General features: G+C 40.1%; 1 protein-coding gene across 1 annotated transcript in view; it reads right to left on the bottom strand.

Annotated features, from left to right (window-relative positions):
• prrt1 (proline-rich transmembrane protein 1) overlaps positions 1–15,941 on the bottom strand; it is a 56,760-nt gene that overhangs the window by 15,006 nt on the left and 25,813 nt on the right. Inside the window, exon 2 of the mRNA XM_039768766.1 lies at positions 4,522–4,814. Within this exon, the coding sequence (XP_039624700.1) occupies positions 4,522–4,814 (293 nt within the window). The remainder of the gene's footprint in view (positions 1–4,521; positions 4,815–15,941) is intronic.

Genomic DNA, 15,941 nt, shown 5'->3' with positions numbered 1-15,941 from the left:
ATCAGGTTCGTATTTGGAGGACGTGTTGTGTTCAAGTTACATTCCGTGTTTGTCAACCGTTGTAAAGATAACAGGTTTCATTCATACCCAAATCGGTACTCGTGAATATAAGATGTTTAACAGGCATTCCCAGTATTAACTTGTGGATTTTCTGGGAAGGTGAATGGAAAGAAGCAGTCAGCGGTAAAGCAAGGAAGACTCCGTAATAAGGACGGTTGGGTGCACGTAGAAGGGGTGCCTGCTAACCTAAAAGGGATATTTGGACCTCACGGCTTTACTTGTCTGTTGTGGAGCGGGCGTGGATAGACGCTAACGCCGAGTCACCCGGGTGTGACGGACTTCATTTTTCAATAAAGGAACTTTCTCCGAGCCGGTAAGATCGCTTCTTTACATGTAAATTAAGTAAACGTGTCCGCGATGCACATCAGGATTGGTTGCTGGATTCACTGCAAACTTCCCGGGCCGTGTGATTATAAACTTTTAACAGAAAGTTCAGATAAAGGACTGAGGAACGTGTGGGGATTGTGTGTGTCTGGGTGTCTAATTTATATGTGTATATAGTTGTAATATAAGTTAAGTACATGTCAATATATTTGCGCCGTTTATAAATAATATATTCTTTCCGTTTCTGTACCTTGCTTTCTTTTTTTCCTGCTTTCTTGCATTTTTTTTATTTTCGGCAGCATCTCTGTGAAGTTGTGGATTTGCCTGCAAGTATTTAGTGACAGTGTGTCTATTAACTTGTGGATTTTTCTGCAAGTATTTAGCAACAGCGTCACAAAGTTGTTTCTGTCTAGCTGCATCAGAAAATGTACCACGACGTCTGACACGCCTCCTTTTTACTGTTTTCTCACAGCTTGGATTTCTGCTGACGGATGGCCTTATATGGGCAGGCAGCCAACTACGTGGGACGTGTGGTGATGGGGAACGCAACTCCGCCTCACACGGCAACCGAGCTGCAGGCTATGGCCGTATATATGTACGTAAGTAGGATTCAGTTATGACCGTTATGCGTAGAATTTTGAAATGAATCCTACTTAACTGTTGTATTTAAGCTGTAAGGAATGAGCCTGCCAAATTTCAGCTTTCTACCTACACGGGAAGTTGGAGAATTAGTGATGAGTCAGTGAGTCAGTCAGTCAGTGAGGGCTTTGCCTTTTATTAATATAGATAAATCTGCCAATGGGGTAAGCAAAATTTACTTGACAATATTTCTTAAATTAAGCTAAATAATCATAAATGCAGCTTATTTGGTATGTCAATAATTCTTAGAGTAAGGAAAATAAGATTTAATGTCACGATTTAACTTTTCACTTGCTTAGATTTCATTTTTTGCAGTGCACCCCTCAATCTGCAAGCAATGATGTTAACATGTTGCAGATCTGGACAAATCGCATTATCTGAATGAAGCCCCTGTTACTTTGTAGCAAGGCCTCAAGTCACCATGCACATTACGTCAGTCATTGTTGATCTTTTAGTATGGTTTAACATAATTGTTATTGTTGAAGTATCTGCCTCTGTTTTTACAATAATATTAATACATATTTTCAGGAATACTTAATGTAATGCCTACCAACATTCCTCCAACCCAATATGATAGCATGAGTTTTCTGCCCCACATGCCCACTGTACAGCATTCCAAGGCTCTGTCTTCATCTATGAGGCTCCTTCACTCTTAACACTCTAACTGAAGGTGAAAGTCCCTCTTCTCTGTAAGTCACTGAAGAAAAACTCCTAATCTTTGACTTCTGCCCTTTTATAAATGTTTGTGCTCAATTGTTTTTCCACAGTGTTGTAGCTATGTGCTGATAAGTGTAGGCAGTGCATCCTTTATCTTGTGCGGTCATCACACCATTTATTCACTAAAGAACATTGTGATGAGCCTCAGAAAACAGATGCTGTGCAAAATAAATTCTAGAGCAGCCAGCAGACTGAATCATTTAGAGATCAGAGATGGGCCCAGCTAACTGCTGTGGTCAGTGTAGTGGGTAGACTTAACAGTTACACCTGTGATTGAGCCAGCTGCTCTTGTGTGACTGTGAACTTTCCAGAAGAAAGTCATCCACAGCTTCTGGAAAGTTCTTTGCAGGGGGTGGGGACTTCCATGAGGAAATTAAATAGGTTAGACAGATGGTGCAGTAGTCACACAGTAGGTCGGACTAAATAAGAGCCTGAACATTGAGGAGACCCCTGGAGTATGGAAGGAGCCAGAGGAGCTGATGTGCTGGATAAAAGATCGAGGAGAATCTGTGCAGCTGAATGGAGTTAAGGAGAAACAAGGGGGCCGAAGAAGTGATTGATTGATACATCTGCAGGTTTACAAAAGACAAAGTGAGATCAACATGTGTGCACGTGAGAAGAGGCATAGCAAGGTGAGACTAAACTTACTCCAGTTGTCTAGGTGCATACTTGTTGTTTTTAAGATGTTTACCATGACCCCATAACAGCAGGGAAGTTTTCTTAGGTACACTAGAATTAAAATATTGCCTATATTGAGTAAAACTATTAGTAAAACGATTTGCTTAAGGGCTGAACTGCTAATATTGTGTTGTGTTCATTACTAAACTAATCAACTGACTAGAGGCACTTTACCACGACAGAAACTTTGTTCTCTGGGACCAGTGAGTTCCTGTACAACCTAAGTTCTGGGCCACTTGAGGTCCCTGGCCACTTTTGTGTGTTGCGTTTCTACCACACAACAGGAATGTAACGTTCATGTAAAATATAGGCATGTTTGCTATGATGTGGTACATGGCGTCACTCACCAGGGAGGTGGCAATGGAGAGTGGTGAGGTGCAAAGTGATCCTTACCAATAACTCTCCAAAGTCTAACAGATTTGTAAGATGGCTCCAGTACTTGTGATCTACCTATCAACACAATTCATCACCAGAGCCCCGCCCACAATTGTTTCTGGTTGAATGAAAGGTATATACCCGGTAGTAGGAACTAAAAAAGTACCAGGAACTACAAATAGCCCGAGTTCCTATGGTTGGAATGATAAAAAAGTTCCAGAGTTTCTAAAAAATCGCTTGTTCCTGAAAAATGTTTCTGCAGTGGGAAGGCATGTTAGGAAAGGTTACTGGAGTGACACCATAAAGGTGGACTGAAAAATATTATAAAAAAATATAACATTATGTACAATTATGAGTGGCACTGGGTACAAAATCGCACCCTGTTATCTGTGTTGAATTTGCTTGTTCTGAAAGTGTCCTTCTTTGTTTTTCTTCAAGTTCTCCAGTTGGTTAATTTGTGACTCTATACTGCTCTGGTGAACCCTGCCACGGACTAGTGGACCTTCCAGGGCTGGGTCCTTCCTTGAGCAAGATGCTGCCTGGACAGACTCTGGATGTCCATGACTATAAAATTACATTTAGTTAGTTTATTAAATGGATGAACTTCTAGGATTAAGCAGCAGCATAAAGATGAATCAAACTGAGGTGAGCGTCATAGACAAGTATTTAAAGCACCCTACCCTGGTCTGATAAGCTAGAAGAAAATATGATCCATAGATGGATTGATGTACACATCTGACCCCAAACAAATCAAATAATTTGAAAATAAATGAATTACAATCTTCAGTTTATTTCAATACTGGGTAATTGGAAGCAACAGCATATCCTGATAGCATAAGGTATACAGGGGAAGTCAATAGGTCTCCTAACGTGTCCATGTTTGGGATGAAGGCGGAGTACCCAGACAAAACCTACGTGAACATGAGAAGAACATGCAAACAGCACACCGTCACCAGACCCGTCTGAACCCAGCAGATGGAACTGAGAGACAGCAGTGTCAACCACCGTACAGAATACACCACTCTAAAGGAATAAAATTGTATCAGAATGGTATCAGTGACTCCAAGAACCTGACTGGGTTAGTTTGGTCAGGAATTGATTAGATACTTGGAGTGATGAACTGCACATACTGATGGAAATCCATCCACTTGCTTTTTAAAAGCATTTGTTCAAGCCAGGGTTGGGGTGGGTCAGAAACTCATCCTTGCAGCACTGGAAGCAACGTAGGGATGACTTCTTCCCAAGGCATACTCTTAGTCACTTTTATGGAGTAACTAGCAAGCATAATTTGGACTTTTTAGGATGAAAAAGGAAAATTAGAATATATGGAGAAAGAGCCATGTCAATATGCGTCAGCATCACAAAGATAGTGAACAGGCTGCAAAGTGAAGCCCAATGTACCACCGTGCCCCGCTTAATAAATATATGCAGAAGAAAAGTAACTGATGACCAACAGACCATGAAACAGAATAAGTGGACCTATTGGTACTTGGAGCAATGTCTATGCTGTTTGAAATCTTTGATAAAGTCTATTGTTTAGTTCTTTGTTGATTTGATAACAATTATATATTTTTTCAACATATATTTAAACATTCTCTCAAACAGGCTATACCTTTGCATTAACAGAAGGAACAGTGATTGTTATAAGTTAGCAATGATCAAGCTTTGTGACCTTTGTTAGAAGTATTTGTACAAACAGAGGGAAGAAAAGAAAGGAGATCATCTTACCGCTGTCCCTATAGGATACACGGGCAGGTAAGCAGTACAAGGCTGTAGCTGGAGAGGGTACCCCGAGTGAATGTAGCCTCCTGCAGGCATGCCCCCAGGTGGTGGCTGGGTCTGGATAGTATAGCCTTGGGGATTTTGACCCCCAGGTCCACAATTAAACTGGGTCTCCTGGACATAGCCTTCTGGGACAGGAGGAGGAGCCCCAGGATACTGAGCTTGATTGTTGCATGGTGGACCATCTTGGTTGGGGATGTAAGGTGGAGGAGACATCTGGGGACATCCTTCCTCTAAACCTAAAGAGGGAAAGAAAGGAAAGAAAATTATAAAATTGATGAATGTATTTCAAAATAAAAAAAAAGATCCATCCATCCATTTATCTTCCAAATTTGCTAATTCCAATGCAGTTCTGGAGGCTCTCCCATTGGGTGCAAGGCCAGGATCAGTGATCTATCTAATATGCCCATGTTTGTGATGTCAGGGGAAAGCAATGCTGGCATGATGAGAAAATGCCAGTCCATGGCTAGGCACACTCATGCACGCATGGCCAGTTTACAGATGCCTGTATGTCATCGCCATGTAGGAGGAAACAACTCAACATTAGAAGAAAATAGAAGCATTTGCATCACCTTTTAGGCGTTGACAGATGTGACTCAGAACTGGAGGATGGTGTGCGAGGTGCTCTGCCAGAGAAAGAGTTTCAGTCTGGTCAAAGTGTAGGTGACTTGAAATTTAAGAAAACCTTTAGGCAAAGCTACAAATTAAGCATCTGACAGATATTAAAAACTTACACAAATAAAACCTGACAGAATCTCTGTATAGACAAAGTCTGAACAAAAGATACTGTAGCTACACTGAGTAGGATGAGTAATGATGCCACCTCATAGCCGTAGGAGCCAGAATTCAATCTGTGGGCCAGTCACTACCTAAAAGGAGTGAATGCTTAACATTTTTATTTGATTTTCCCTGCTTTTGTTCCACTTCCTAAATATGTGCATTAGGCAACTCTGAACAGCATAAATGTATCCTGCAAAGGGTTCTTGTCTTGTTCCATTTGGGACTGGTCTACACCTACCTTGTGCCTAATGAGCAAAATTCACAAAAGACACAGAGGAGGCAGCAAAAAGCAGTTAAAAAGGCCAGGAGAATCTTCTAAAGTGGGGGAACACTCGTAAAATAAAGAGTTTAACACAGAATAGTGTAAAGTACTAGTGCAGGCAAAAGAAATATAAAAATAAGCAATCACTGAAAAGTACTACTGCAGTGGGCTGGCGCCCTGGCCAGGGTTTCTTTCCTGCCTTGCGCCCTGTGTTGGCTGGGATTGGCTCCAGCAGACCCCCGTGACCCTGTAGTTAGGATATAGCAGGCTGGATAATGGATGGATGAAAAGTACTAAACATGAGAAATTTGACAATTGAGAGGCCACCATTCATTCCACGCTCAGTCAGTCAGCTAATAACTAAAGCTGGCAGAAAATTACACAGTTTCTAGTCGGAAGGGATGTCAAACTTAACGACAGAAGTTGGATCTCATCAGTTTGAGGATGTCAGATAAAAAGATGTCATGGGGGTGACAAATTTCACAACACCATGTAGACTTTTCAGTTCATGTTTCCAAAATAACACAAGTTTGTTACATTCTGACAGCCAATAATATGTTGCCTGACAGAGTCAATGCCTGTACAAAAGCTTTCCAGGTATGGAGAGCTCACCCACATTGTCAGCCATTTTATTTTGCTTTTTCAATTCTGTCTTGGTACAACAAATATCAGACAGATATGTCTCTTTTTTGTTGGTGCAGTCTGTAATACCCATGTTCCTTCTTTCCTTAGGACTGCATAGTATACAGTTTGGGGTGTGCATTCACTGGTTATCAGCTCTTACATGCACATGACTTAAGACAGAATCAAACATGTCTGGTGGGATGAGTCACAGACCGGTCACGTCCAAACTAGTACACAAACATTTGTTTCCATTTTCACCTTTCACTTACAATACTTTGGTGTTTTCAACTGACGAAAACAAATACTTTGGAAAAAGATCTCCAGAATCCACCGTTTCAAACAAAAGTGAAGATTTCAGAAAATGCAGACTTTATTACACTCTGGTTGGTTCATTTTTACTACATGACTCTTCCCTGATTGAAACATACTTATTACAACATCTCATTTCCTGACTGCTCACCCTTTGTGGAAGAAAAGCATGTTCCAACATGGCACGCATGGAAGAGTTCTTTCCCATGGCACTTGTTGAGTTGGTTCCATGTATGCACCTAAATTGCATTTTGTGCAATTTTTAGAAAATATGGTCAAGTGACTACTCACTGCACATTAGAGTCAGCAGTCACATATGTGTTCAGTATGTTCAGTCATTAGCCATAATGCAGGTAACTCAGATTATACAGGTACGATACATTCACTGCTGTCACCACACAATGAATTTCGGGAAATTTGATGGCAATAAAATGTTCTCACAAAATGGCTCCCATTATAAGACAGACGACTTCAATTTCTGACATGACAGAAATTCTTCCACTTGTATGACGGCGCATTTGTGAGAGACATTCAGGCATTGCAACCACTCTCGTCTTTGCACTTGAAATGACAGCTGATGAAGGTGAAACTTGGCCCAGCATAGAAAATCAGTTGATGACCGCAAATCAGACTTAAAATCATCAATCACACAGTGCAGGCCTGGTTGAAGACGTTTATGCTGTGCACATGCCCAGTGCAGGCAGACGATTACGTCATATATGTTTTTGGTTATCTAAATATTTGTTGCTGTGACTGTAAGATTATCTTAGTGAAATCTACATCTGGAAATCACTGAAAATGTTATATAGTATGATGGGGGCTTTACTTGTCTGAATATCTCATCCAGATACTTTTGAAAAATTGTGAGTGCTTATGTTGATAAAAATTTGGAACACTGCATGCTGTTCAGGCTGCCACCTCACAAAAAAGCAGAAACAGCACTAAGACCTTATAAAGGGGAGCAGCCAAGTGCATCCTGGTCTAAAGGACGTGTGTGGCTCTGATAAACTCAGATGATTTAATCCGGCAATTAAATAGTGAATCACATCAAGGGTACCGTGGAAATTAAGGAGAGGAACATATAAGATTGAAGCCAGGAAGCTCTTCTTCACACAGTAAATTGTGGGATTGGATTCCAGAACAAGCTACCAAGCTTGAAGTACTTAACTGTTTCCTCAAGTTTGTGAAACCGCTTATGGTCTTATTATTGTTGATTGGTAAAATTCTCCAAGGCTTTTTCCACTGTAAATATGCTGTGTTTGTGAGTGAGCTTGTTCACTGAACACTTTAATGCAAATTTGCCAAGTGGCTGGCTTAGGAAAACATTTTTTCACAGAGCTGCAGCAGTCATGCGCAGAACTAAACAGGTGTCACGACCAGATCAGTACTCTGGCAAGATTTCCATCCTGCATGTGTTTCAATTAAAAAATCCGAAAAAAAAAAAAAAACTTGTGGTATTTTCATTTGAGGGTAAATTAGGCAGTGCAGCACTGCATGACTAATTTGCATGCATAATTAGCCATGTGTCCAGCTACAATCTCAAAACAAGCCTTAAAGAAGAACTACCTTTCCTCAAATCAATCCTAATAATTAATAAATTAATTATTAATAATAATAAAGAAAGATGAATAACTGTTTATGCCCAAAGTCACATCTTCAAACAATGTAAAGAGAGTCCCGTTTCATGGCACATCCAATGTGTAACCTAAGAGTGGAACTCTTAGGCGCAGTTAGCTGTAATTTATTTATTTATTGCTAGTTTGTGACCATTTGTTGTATTTTTGCTTGTGGTATTTGAGGCTGTTGTTGTTTGAGGTACAGTGGTACAGTGGTCAACACTACTAACTTACAACTCAGGTCACATTTTTGGCCATAATTATCTGTCCAGAATAGTCGGAAAATGCTTCTCTAACCTCAGTGGTACTTTAAAGACCGTTGCAGCATCAAAAGTAGTTCATCTCCTGCTTCCCATTGATTTCAATGCATTTTGGTAATTTTGTTAAACTCACAGCAAAGCAAATTCTGTGAGTTCACTCATAACTACAGTAGTTCTTATGATGCAAGGGTGGATACAAAAGAGAAAAGACAAGCAGTGTGGCCTGTAAACTACAAGGCTGCAGTTCAGTCTCCACTTCAGACTTTACACTTAATCCATCTAAAGATAAATGTACAGGGTGGTCCAGATCTAATTATGCAGATCCAGATCATCTGGATGACTTTGATTTATGCGGGGACGACTCCAGTTTGGCGCGAAGATGATTCTTCATGTTGTCAGTTCGCACACTTCTCGATGGTTCGGGATTTTTTGGGTGATTTTCTATGTAATAAACTTAATAAGTTATAGCATAATGAAAATTGCATAATTAGATTTGGACCACCCTATATATTACTATGAAATGTGCTTATGGCTAGGACAGTACATTAAAGATGAACAAGATAAACGAACTTACTTAACTTACAGTAGTAGGTCTTTATTTCAGTTACTATATATGGCACCATAGTTAAGCTCAGGTCTTCACTTTGCAAATTTTGAGTTGCGAATCCTATTTACCCTTGGATCTTTGGTGCTTCCCATAGTCTTTGGAATTGTGCTAATCTTTAAACTATTGAAGTTTTGTGTCCTCACGTATCCAAAACTCAATGCCAGGTATCACCATCCACAAACATCCTTGGAGCCATCTGTACTCAATCCAAAGCTGCTACCAGACTGCTATGGGCCTTATCCCAATATTGTAACCATACTGGGTTTCAGGTCTAGTAGTTATGAACAGAATCATTCAATCAACATTTATTTTATATAGTGCCCTTAACGGGGCACGCCAAAGCAAGTTACATCTAGTGTGCAATGTAAAGTAACAAGATAAAATACGAGATTATTTCATACATGATAAACTAAAAGGAAGCAAAGCTCGATCAATGAATGTGAGCAGATTAACAATGCCACAGAATCAGGGTCAGTACATTTGGTTTAGACAATTAAAAAAAACACAACAGAATGACAAATTTTGCTGATTAAAATGCAAAAAAGAAGAGATAATTTATCAAGTGTTGAATTAGACCATGGAAGGAGCTTCTTGGAGAGCTCCAATGAGAAGGAGCCACAGAGCTAAATCAGCACTGACCAAGAGCTTCACAACAAGTCTTTAGAAAAGGCCAGAGTCAAGTGGATCTCAGATATCTGGTAGGCTATCATGACAGGTTATCTGGAGTGTTGGAATTAACTGACTCCTGAATATTACCTAGCAATGGTCTTCACCACATGAAGCATACATGCAGCTCTTCATTTGCTGTCACTATTGCCATACACACTGGTGGAGATCCATAAAGATTCATCCTGCACATCAGATACGCAGGTACAGTCTGACTTCCTTGAAACCCTCAGTTCACCTGCACCCCATAATTTGTCCAAAGGACATGCTCTACACACAACTGGTACACCACGTACAGTGGAGGTGATCAGATATTACAAAATGGCAACAAATACTGCAGTAAAATAATAAGACAGCTACCTGAAAATAAATGACAGGGATAGCAGTTTGCTGAACTATTTAATGACTGACTGCTCTCATTGCCAAATGCCACAAAGAGTCACAGAAGAGCATCGGGGAAAGAAATTCGAGGAAAAGGGCAGCACAGCGCCATGGAGAAATCAAAGGAGGAGGAGAAAGAAGGTGGGGGTGGAAAGGAAACGCCTAAGACAGTCAACATGAAGGAGACAAAGACACTGTGAAAAAGAATAATTAGCACTCACAGAGTGGGAAAAAAAGAGGAAGAGTGAGGAGGGAGACAGAGATCAAGGACACACCGCATTCATTAGAGGAGTTCAGAGCAAGAAGAAAAGAGCTGATCTGAGTCTGATCTCAAAAGCTGTGAGCCTGTAACACCTTATTGATTTTGCTGGTGTGACATTTGACCTAGCTGATAACCCGCATTGGGAAAAGATTTCTGAGAGTGAAAATGAAGTGTCATCTAATTACTGTGCTTACTTTAATAGGAACCTACTTTTCTGTGAAGATGCAGATGCAGTCTCATTGTTCTAATCAGTGTTCTAAATAAAATGAATAATAATGAGGTGAGCCCTATGTTTGACGCTACCAAGACAGATTCCAGTCCCACACTACCCAGAACTGGATTAAGGGGGCTACAGAATGCTAGATTACATTTTGTACTTTTTTGGGATGTAAGAGGAGAATACAGGCAGTCCCCGGGTTACATAAGAGATAGGGGCTGTAGGTTTGTACTTAAGTTGAATTTGTATGTAAGTCGGAACAGGTACATAAATTTAATAAATGCTATTGCTGACCGACTGTAACCAAGTGCTCTGCCAATGAATGATGGAGTTTCACCCCTCTCTGAACTTTTTATTATTTCTACTTTATTTTCCACAATGATGGTTTTTCTCTTCTTTACTTTATCACCAGCACTTGGATCAGATTTGTGTTTCAGAGACATTGTTGAAGGATGCAGACAAAATGTTAAGATGATTTCTTCTGCACACGCTATCACAGCAGGAAGGCACCCGTCGTCAACACATCTGATGTACTGACAAGAGACAACTTCCTGCTATGTGTGTAACAGTACAAGCAGGCTTGCTATTGAGAATGAATGGGGCCGGCGAGGGGCAGCTCATCACCAGCCCACCTCACAGTCACCTCCACTACAGTATGCTGCCTGCAGCGTCCGCCCACTGAGAACAAACACGGTGTGGCCAAAGGCGGGTAGTGTATCACCTCCATTCAATAGGCAGCCATCTGTTGCACACTAAAATGCTACCCCCCGCCGCCCTGTTCACCCTCAATGGCCTCCATTCAGCCACAACTGGGTCACCGCTTGCAGCATTACCAGCCGCCCACCGAGAACGAACAGGGCAGCCATGTGTGGCGGGCGGGTAGTAAAACCACTTGTCGCCGGAGCCGCCCAAGGGACACTACACTGTGCAAGCAGCGAAATTGCTCCCCTCCAGCCTCCGTCCAGCCACCGTTTGCAGCGTCCGCAGGCCGAAGATGATGGAGCGGCAGTTACTGAGGCACATGCGTTGCAGCTGCAGTCCCGGTTCGTAAGTCGTAAGTTGGATGTCCGTAACTTGGGGACTACCTATACAGTCCTACCTCCACCAAGACATTGAACGGGTGGTGATTTGAACTTTAGACTCTGGAGCTGTAAGACGTGCTCCTTCAACTACTGCTCTACCTCATTGTCCACACATACTGTATATGCATACCATATATTCTCAGATCTGACTAATACAATTCTGGGATGCTGAAAGCTGTAGCTTTTCCTTACAGCAACTAGAGCAAAGCAACAAAAATGCCTGAGTAGACTGCTAGTCCTCTTGAAGGTAGTCAACAACTGTGGATAGAACATCAGTCCATTGGAAGAGTAACTTACTCACTGAGTGTCAGTTTAGAATGAGCAATCACACCATGCTTATTGTGTCATATTTCTGATATCTAAAGTCGATGTACACAAGACAGACAGTGATACTATCTTAAGGAAAAAAGCTTTCTCACCCTGGCTTGGGCAGCTTGTGTATTTTATGGTGGTTTGGCACAGTCACTTACTTACATGTCACATTTCTAGCCAAGTCTTTGAATTTTTTGGAATTAATACTGCTAAGTGTAGGCGAGAGATCAGAGGATGAAAAACATTGCAAAGCCTGCCATATTCTCTTTAAAGAGAAACCAAGTGTATCCTGGGATTAAAGGGGATATCTTACTCATTGGAATTAAACCACTTTGTTCTTGAATTGAGAAGACGGCATGGGACTTCACCCAGGTCTTCAAATGAAACTGATCCATCAGCATTCCTTCACTTAAGTATTGCATCTCATGGGTAGAAATAAGGAGGAAGTTCATTTAAGATGGAAGTATGAGAGCACTTCTTTACATAAAAGATTATTAGAATCTGGAAAAAAAACAACTAGCCAAGCAATTGAAGTAGAAAACAATGTTCATAATGTATCTGGATATATAGGTATTGGAAAAACTTGACTACCCAAACAAGTTGGATGGACTGAATGGTCTTATCTGGTTTGACAGACTTCTAAAGACAGATGTTCATAATATAAACTTGCAGAATTAATTCTGAAGAGCATTCTCAGAAAAACAAAATGGTATCTCATAAAGGGCTCTGATTTCAGGCACTCAGAATCCAAAGGAGTAAATGTGCTTATCTAGTTCAGACTCGCAGGGAGCTGTGAACTATATGGGCAACAATAGGCACAAGGCTGGAGCCAACCACAAGTAACATTAACAATTAATTAATAGTTGCACAAACACACACTTATAACTGATCAATTAGCCTACCATGCAGCTATGTGGAATTTCAAAAGAAAACAAAATTCCTGGAGAATCCTCATTGAGAAAATGTCTCCAAAAAGACAGGGACAGACACCTGGAATGAAACAAGGTACCTGGAGCTATGAGGCAGCACTGCCAATGACTGTCACTAACATTACACCCCATTAAATAAAACATGAAGCTTTAAATTGCCCATTTTTAACTAGTCCTCCACAGCACAAAGGCCATGGAGGAACAAGTCGAGTCCATCATTAATATTTCATTGTGATGATGTACACTTTTAACAAAAAGGAAAAAAACAAAACACCACAAGGATATAAATTAAAGCCACTTTTTGTCACTTGGAGCAAGTCAGTCTAAAATGGTAAGAATGCATATTTACTGCTAAGTTGTTTTTGGGAAAAGTGCTATTTGATATTTTCAGGTTTTAATATGAGAGTGAGCTTTGCAATTTTATACAAAATATTAACAAGAAAGACACAAGCAGATCTATAGGATGTCACTTCACATCTCAGCCCAGTTACCGTCTATATGAGTCTGCAAGGCCATCTAGTTGTATTAGCACTTCTCAAAGAAGTGTTCTCTGTGGCCCTAAAATTGAATTAGTCAATGATACACAGCTAGGATTCAACTGCATGGTTCACTTGAACCATACAGAGATTTGTGTAGGAGACAAGGTAAAATGGAAAAAAAAAATCCAAAAAGTGATAACCGCTTTAGCAGACCCTAAACTTTCCCAAAGTGCCTATTTAGCTAGAAGTGAGTGCATGTCTAAGTTAACTAGCTCCAGATACTGAAAAGTAACACAGCAAAGGACTGAAAAAAGCACATATAATAAAGCAAGAATGTGAATTACAAACCAAACAATAAAGCTGTCAACAATTAAAAGTTCAGCACCAAGAATATAAAAACAGAAGTTTAAAACCAAAGCAAAAAAAAAAAACCAAGAACAAAAATGAGAGCAATGTTCTTTGTTTGGAAATCCATCCATCCATTATCCAACCCACTATATCCTAACACAGGGTCACGGGGGTCTGCTGGAGCCAATCCCAGCCAACACAGGGTGCAAGGCAGGAAACAAACCCCGGGCAGGGCACCACCCCACCGCAGGGTGCACACACACACACACACCAAGCACACACTAGGGATTTAGAATTTAGAATCACCAATGCACCTAACCTACATATCTTTGGACTGTGGGAGGTAACTGGAGTACCCGGAGGAAACCCACGGGGAGAACATGCAAACTCCATGGAGGGAAGACCCGGGAAGTGAACCCGAGTCTCCTAACTGCGAGGCAGCAATGCTACCCACTGTGCCACACTTGTTTGAAAATTCAAGAGAGAGAGAGATTCAAGTAAAGCACACTGATGTCTTTTATAAATAGAAATGTGCAATGACATCACACGTCATAAATCATGTGACAACAAAAAAAAGAGGTAATTGGTACCCACAAAATGATATTGCTCAAAAGCAAAAAGATAACAAAGTGGGGAAATGATGATAATACTGTTAAAATAAATAAAAACAACATAAAAGCTATGCACAAGTATTTAAACAAAAAGGTGTCAAGTTCCAAACATATGGTGACGATATATAAGTCAGACGATTAGAAGGAGCAAAATAAAAAAAATACAAGTTTTTCTGAAACTGATGCTGTAACTCACTTTGCTTACAATTCTGTGAGGAACTTGTAGCTTCTTTGTGTGGAAAATTAGGAATATTGCTCCTTAAAGCTTCATTCACACTTCAGTGTTTACCAACATTTTTTCTACAGCTGTTACTCCTCAGCAAACTAGCAAATTCCATAAAGTTCTATGGTTCTCATTCACATCAGCACTTAAAGGAATACTCTACCACAAAAATATAGTTTTTATACATTACTTGCCCCATGTAATTTGTAGTGATGGCCAAGAAAAGTTTATAATCTTTTTTTTTCTTGCTAAGTGGAGAAAATAGGTATCTATGATGACTAATTCTGGATAACTGCACAAATATCAAACGCGTCCATGAATAAAATCTCACATTACTCCTGTCGCATAATCTACATGTCAAGTCATCCAGTAGAATGCTCACAACATCCCAATCACATCTATTTTTTACTAAATTATTGTTAAATAAAGCACTTTAGGAAAGTGAATGAAACCCTAACCCTAACCCTTACTACTGCGTTTAACTCTTTCTTGATTTCTTCAGATGTGGCGAAGGACATGCACGCTCCAAGTGCCATAGGAGAATGGGCCGAGGACTGCTTCTGTCTCTGATGCATCTTTAGGAATGTGATTGTGTGAAGAGTGGTCATTTTGGCAAAGCAGGCATTGTACAACTAGGACAGCCACAACGCAAGTGTCACAAGTAAACAAAATGCCTCACAATGACTTACCAAAAGTGAGACATTTTTGATTTATAGACTTTTATTTACGCACTAAATGCAGAATGAACACTAAATAATTCCCTCTAAGCATAGACTAAACAGCCATCACCCTACTCGACTAAGTTTCCTGATACAAATTTAATTTAATAAGAATTGTTAGCTCATCAGTAACAACAATCAACCAAATCAATGCAGCAGAACGTGAAGCTGACTTGAATCAATTACATGAAATCTGAACTGAACTCAACTTAAAAAAAAAAAGTTTGAATTAACATCCAAAAAGGTGCACGTGTGCTGATTATTGAAAAAGAACCATTTTGGTCAAGAGTTAATTTATTGTGTTGAAAATCACCTTGGGTGAATTTGTTTGATTACTATTTTAAGAGTGATTTTTTGTGACTAGTTTTAGTTAAATGGCTCATATGATGGTCAAAATTAACCAGTTTCACCATACACCCTTTACCTGTTGCTTTTATCGAGGCACCTTGATAGATCTGGAGAATTAACTACACAACATAATAATTCATTTGAAGAACAGTTTTGCGGTTTAAATGGATAAAGTGGCATTTAATATGTTTTGGTTGCCCATTATCTGGAACCCTGCTGATGGATCCTGTTTATTTTCTCTTTATCATTTACCAGTAATGGCACACTACACAATAACATGTAAAAAATCCACTTGACTTGAGCATTTCTAGTTTTCATTCTCTTTTTCGGT

The sequence above is a fragment of the Polypterus senegalus genome, chromosome 11, assembly GCF_016835505.1.
Source record: "Polypterus senegalus isolate Bchr_013 chromosome 11, ASM1683550v1, whole genome shotgun sequence".
NCBI lineage: Eukaryota > Metazoa > Chordata > Cladistia > Polypteriformes > Polypteridae > Polypterus > Polypterus senegalus.
Note: the sequence above shows the minus strand (reverse complement) of the source record. Positions and strands in the feature narration are given on the sequence as shown.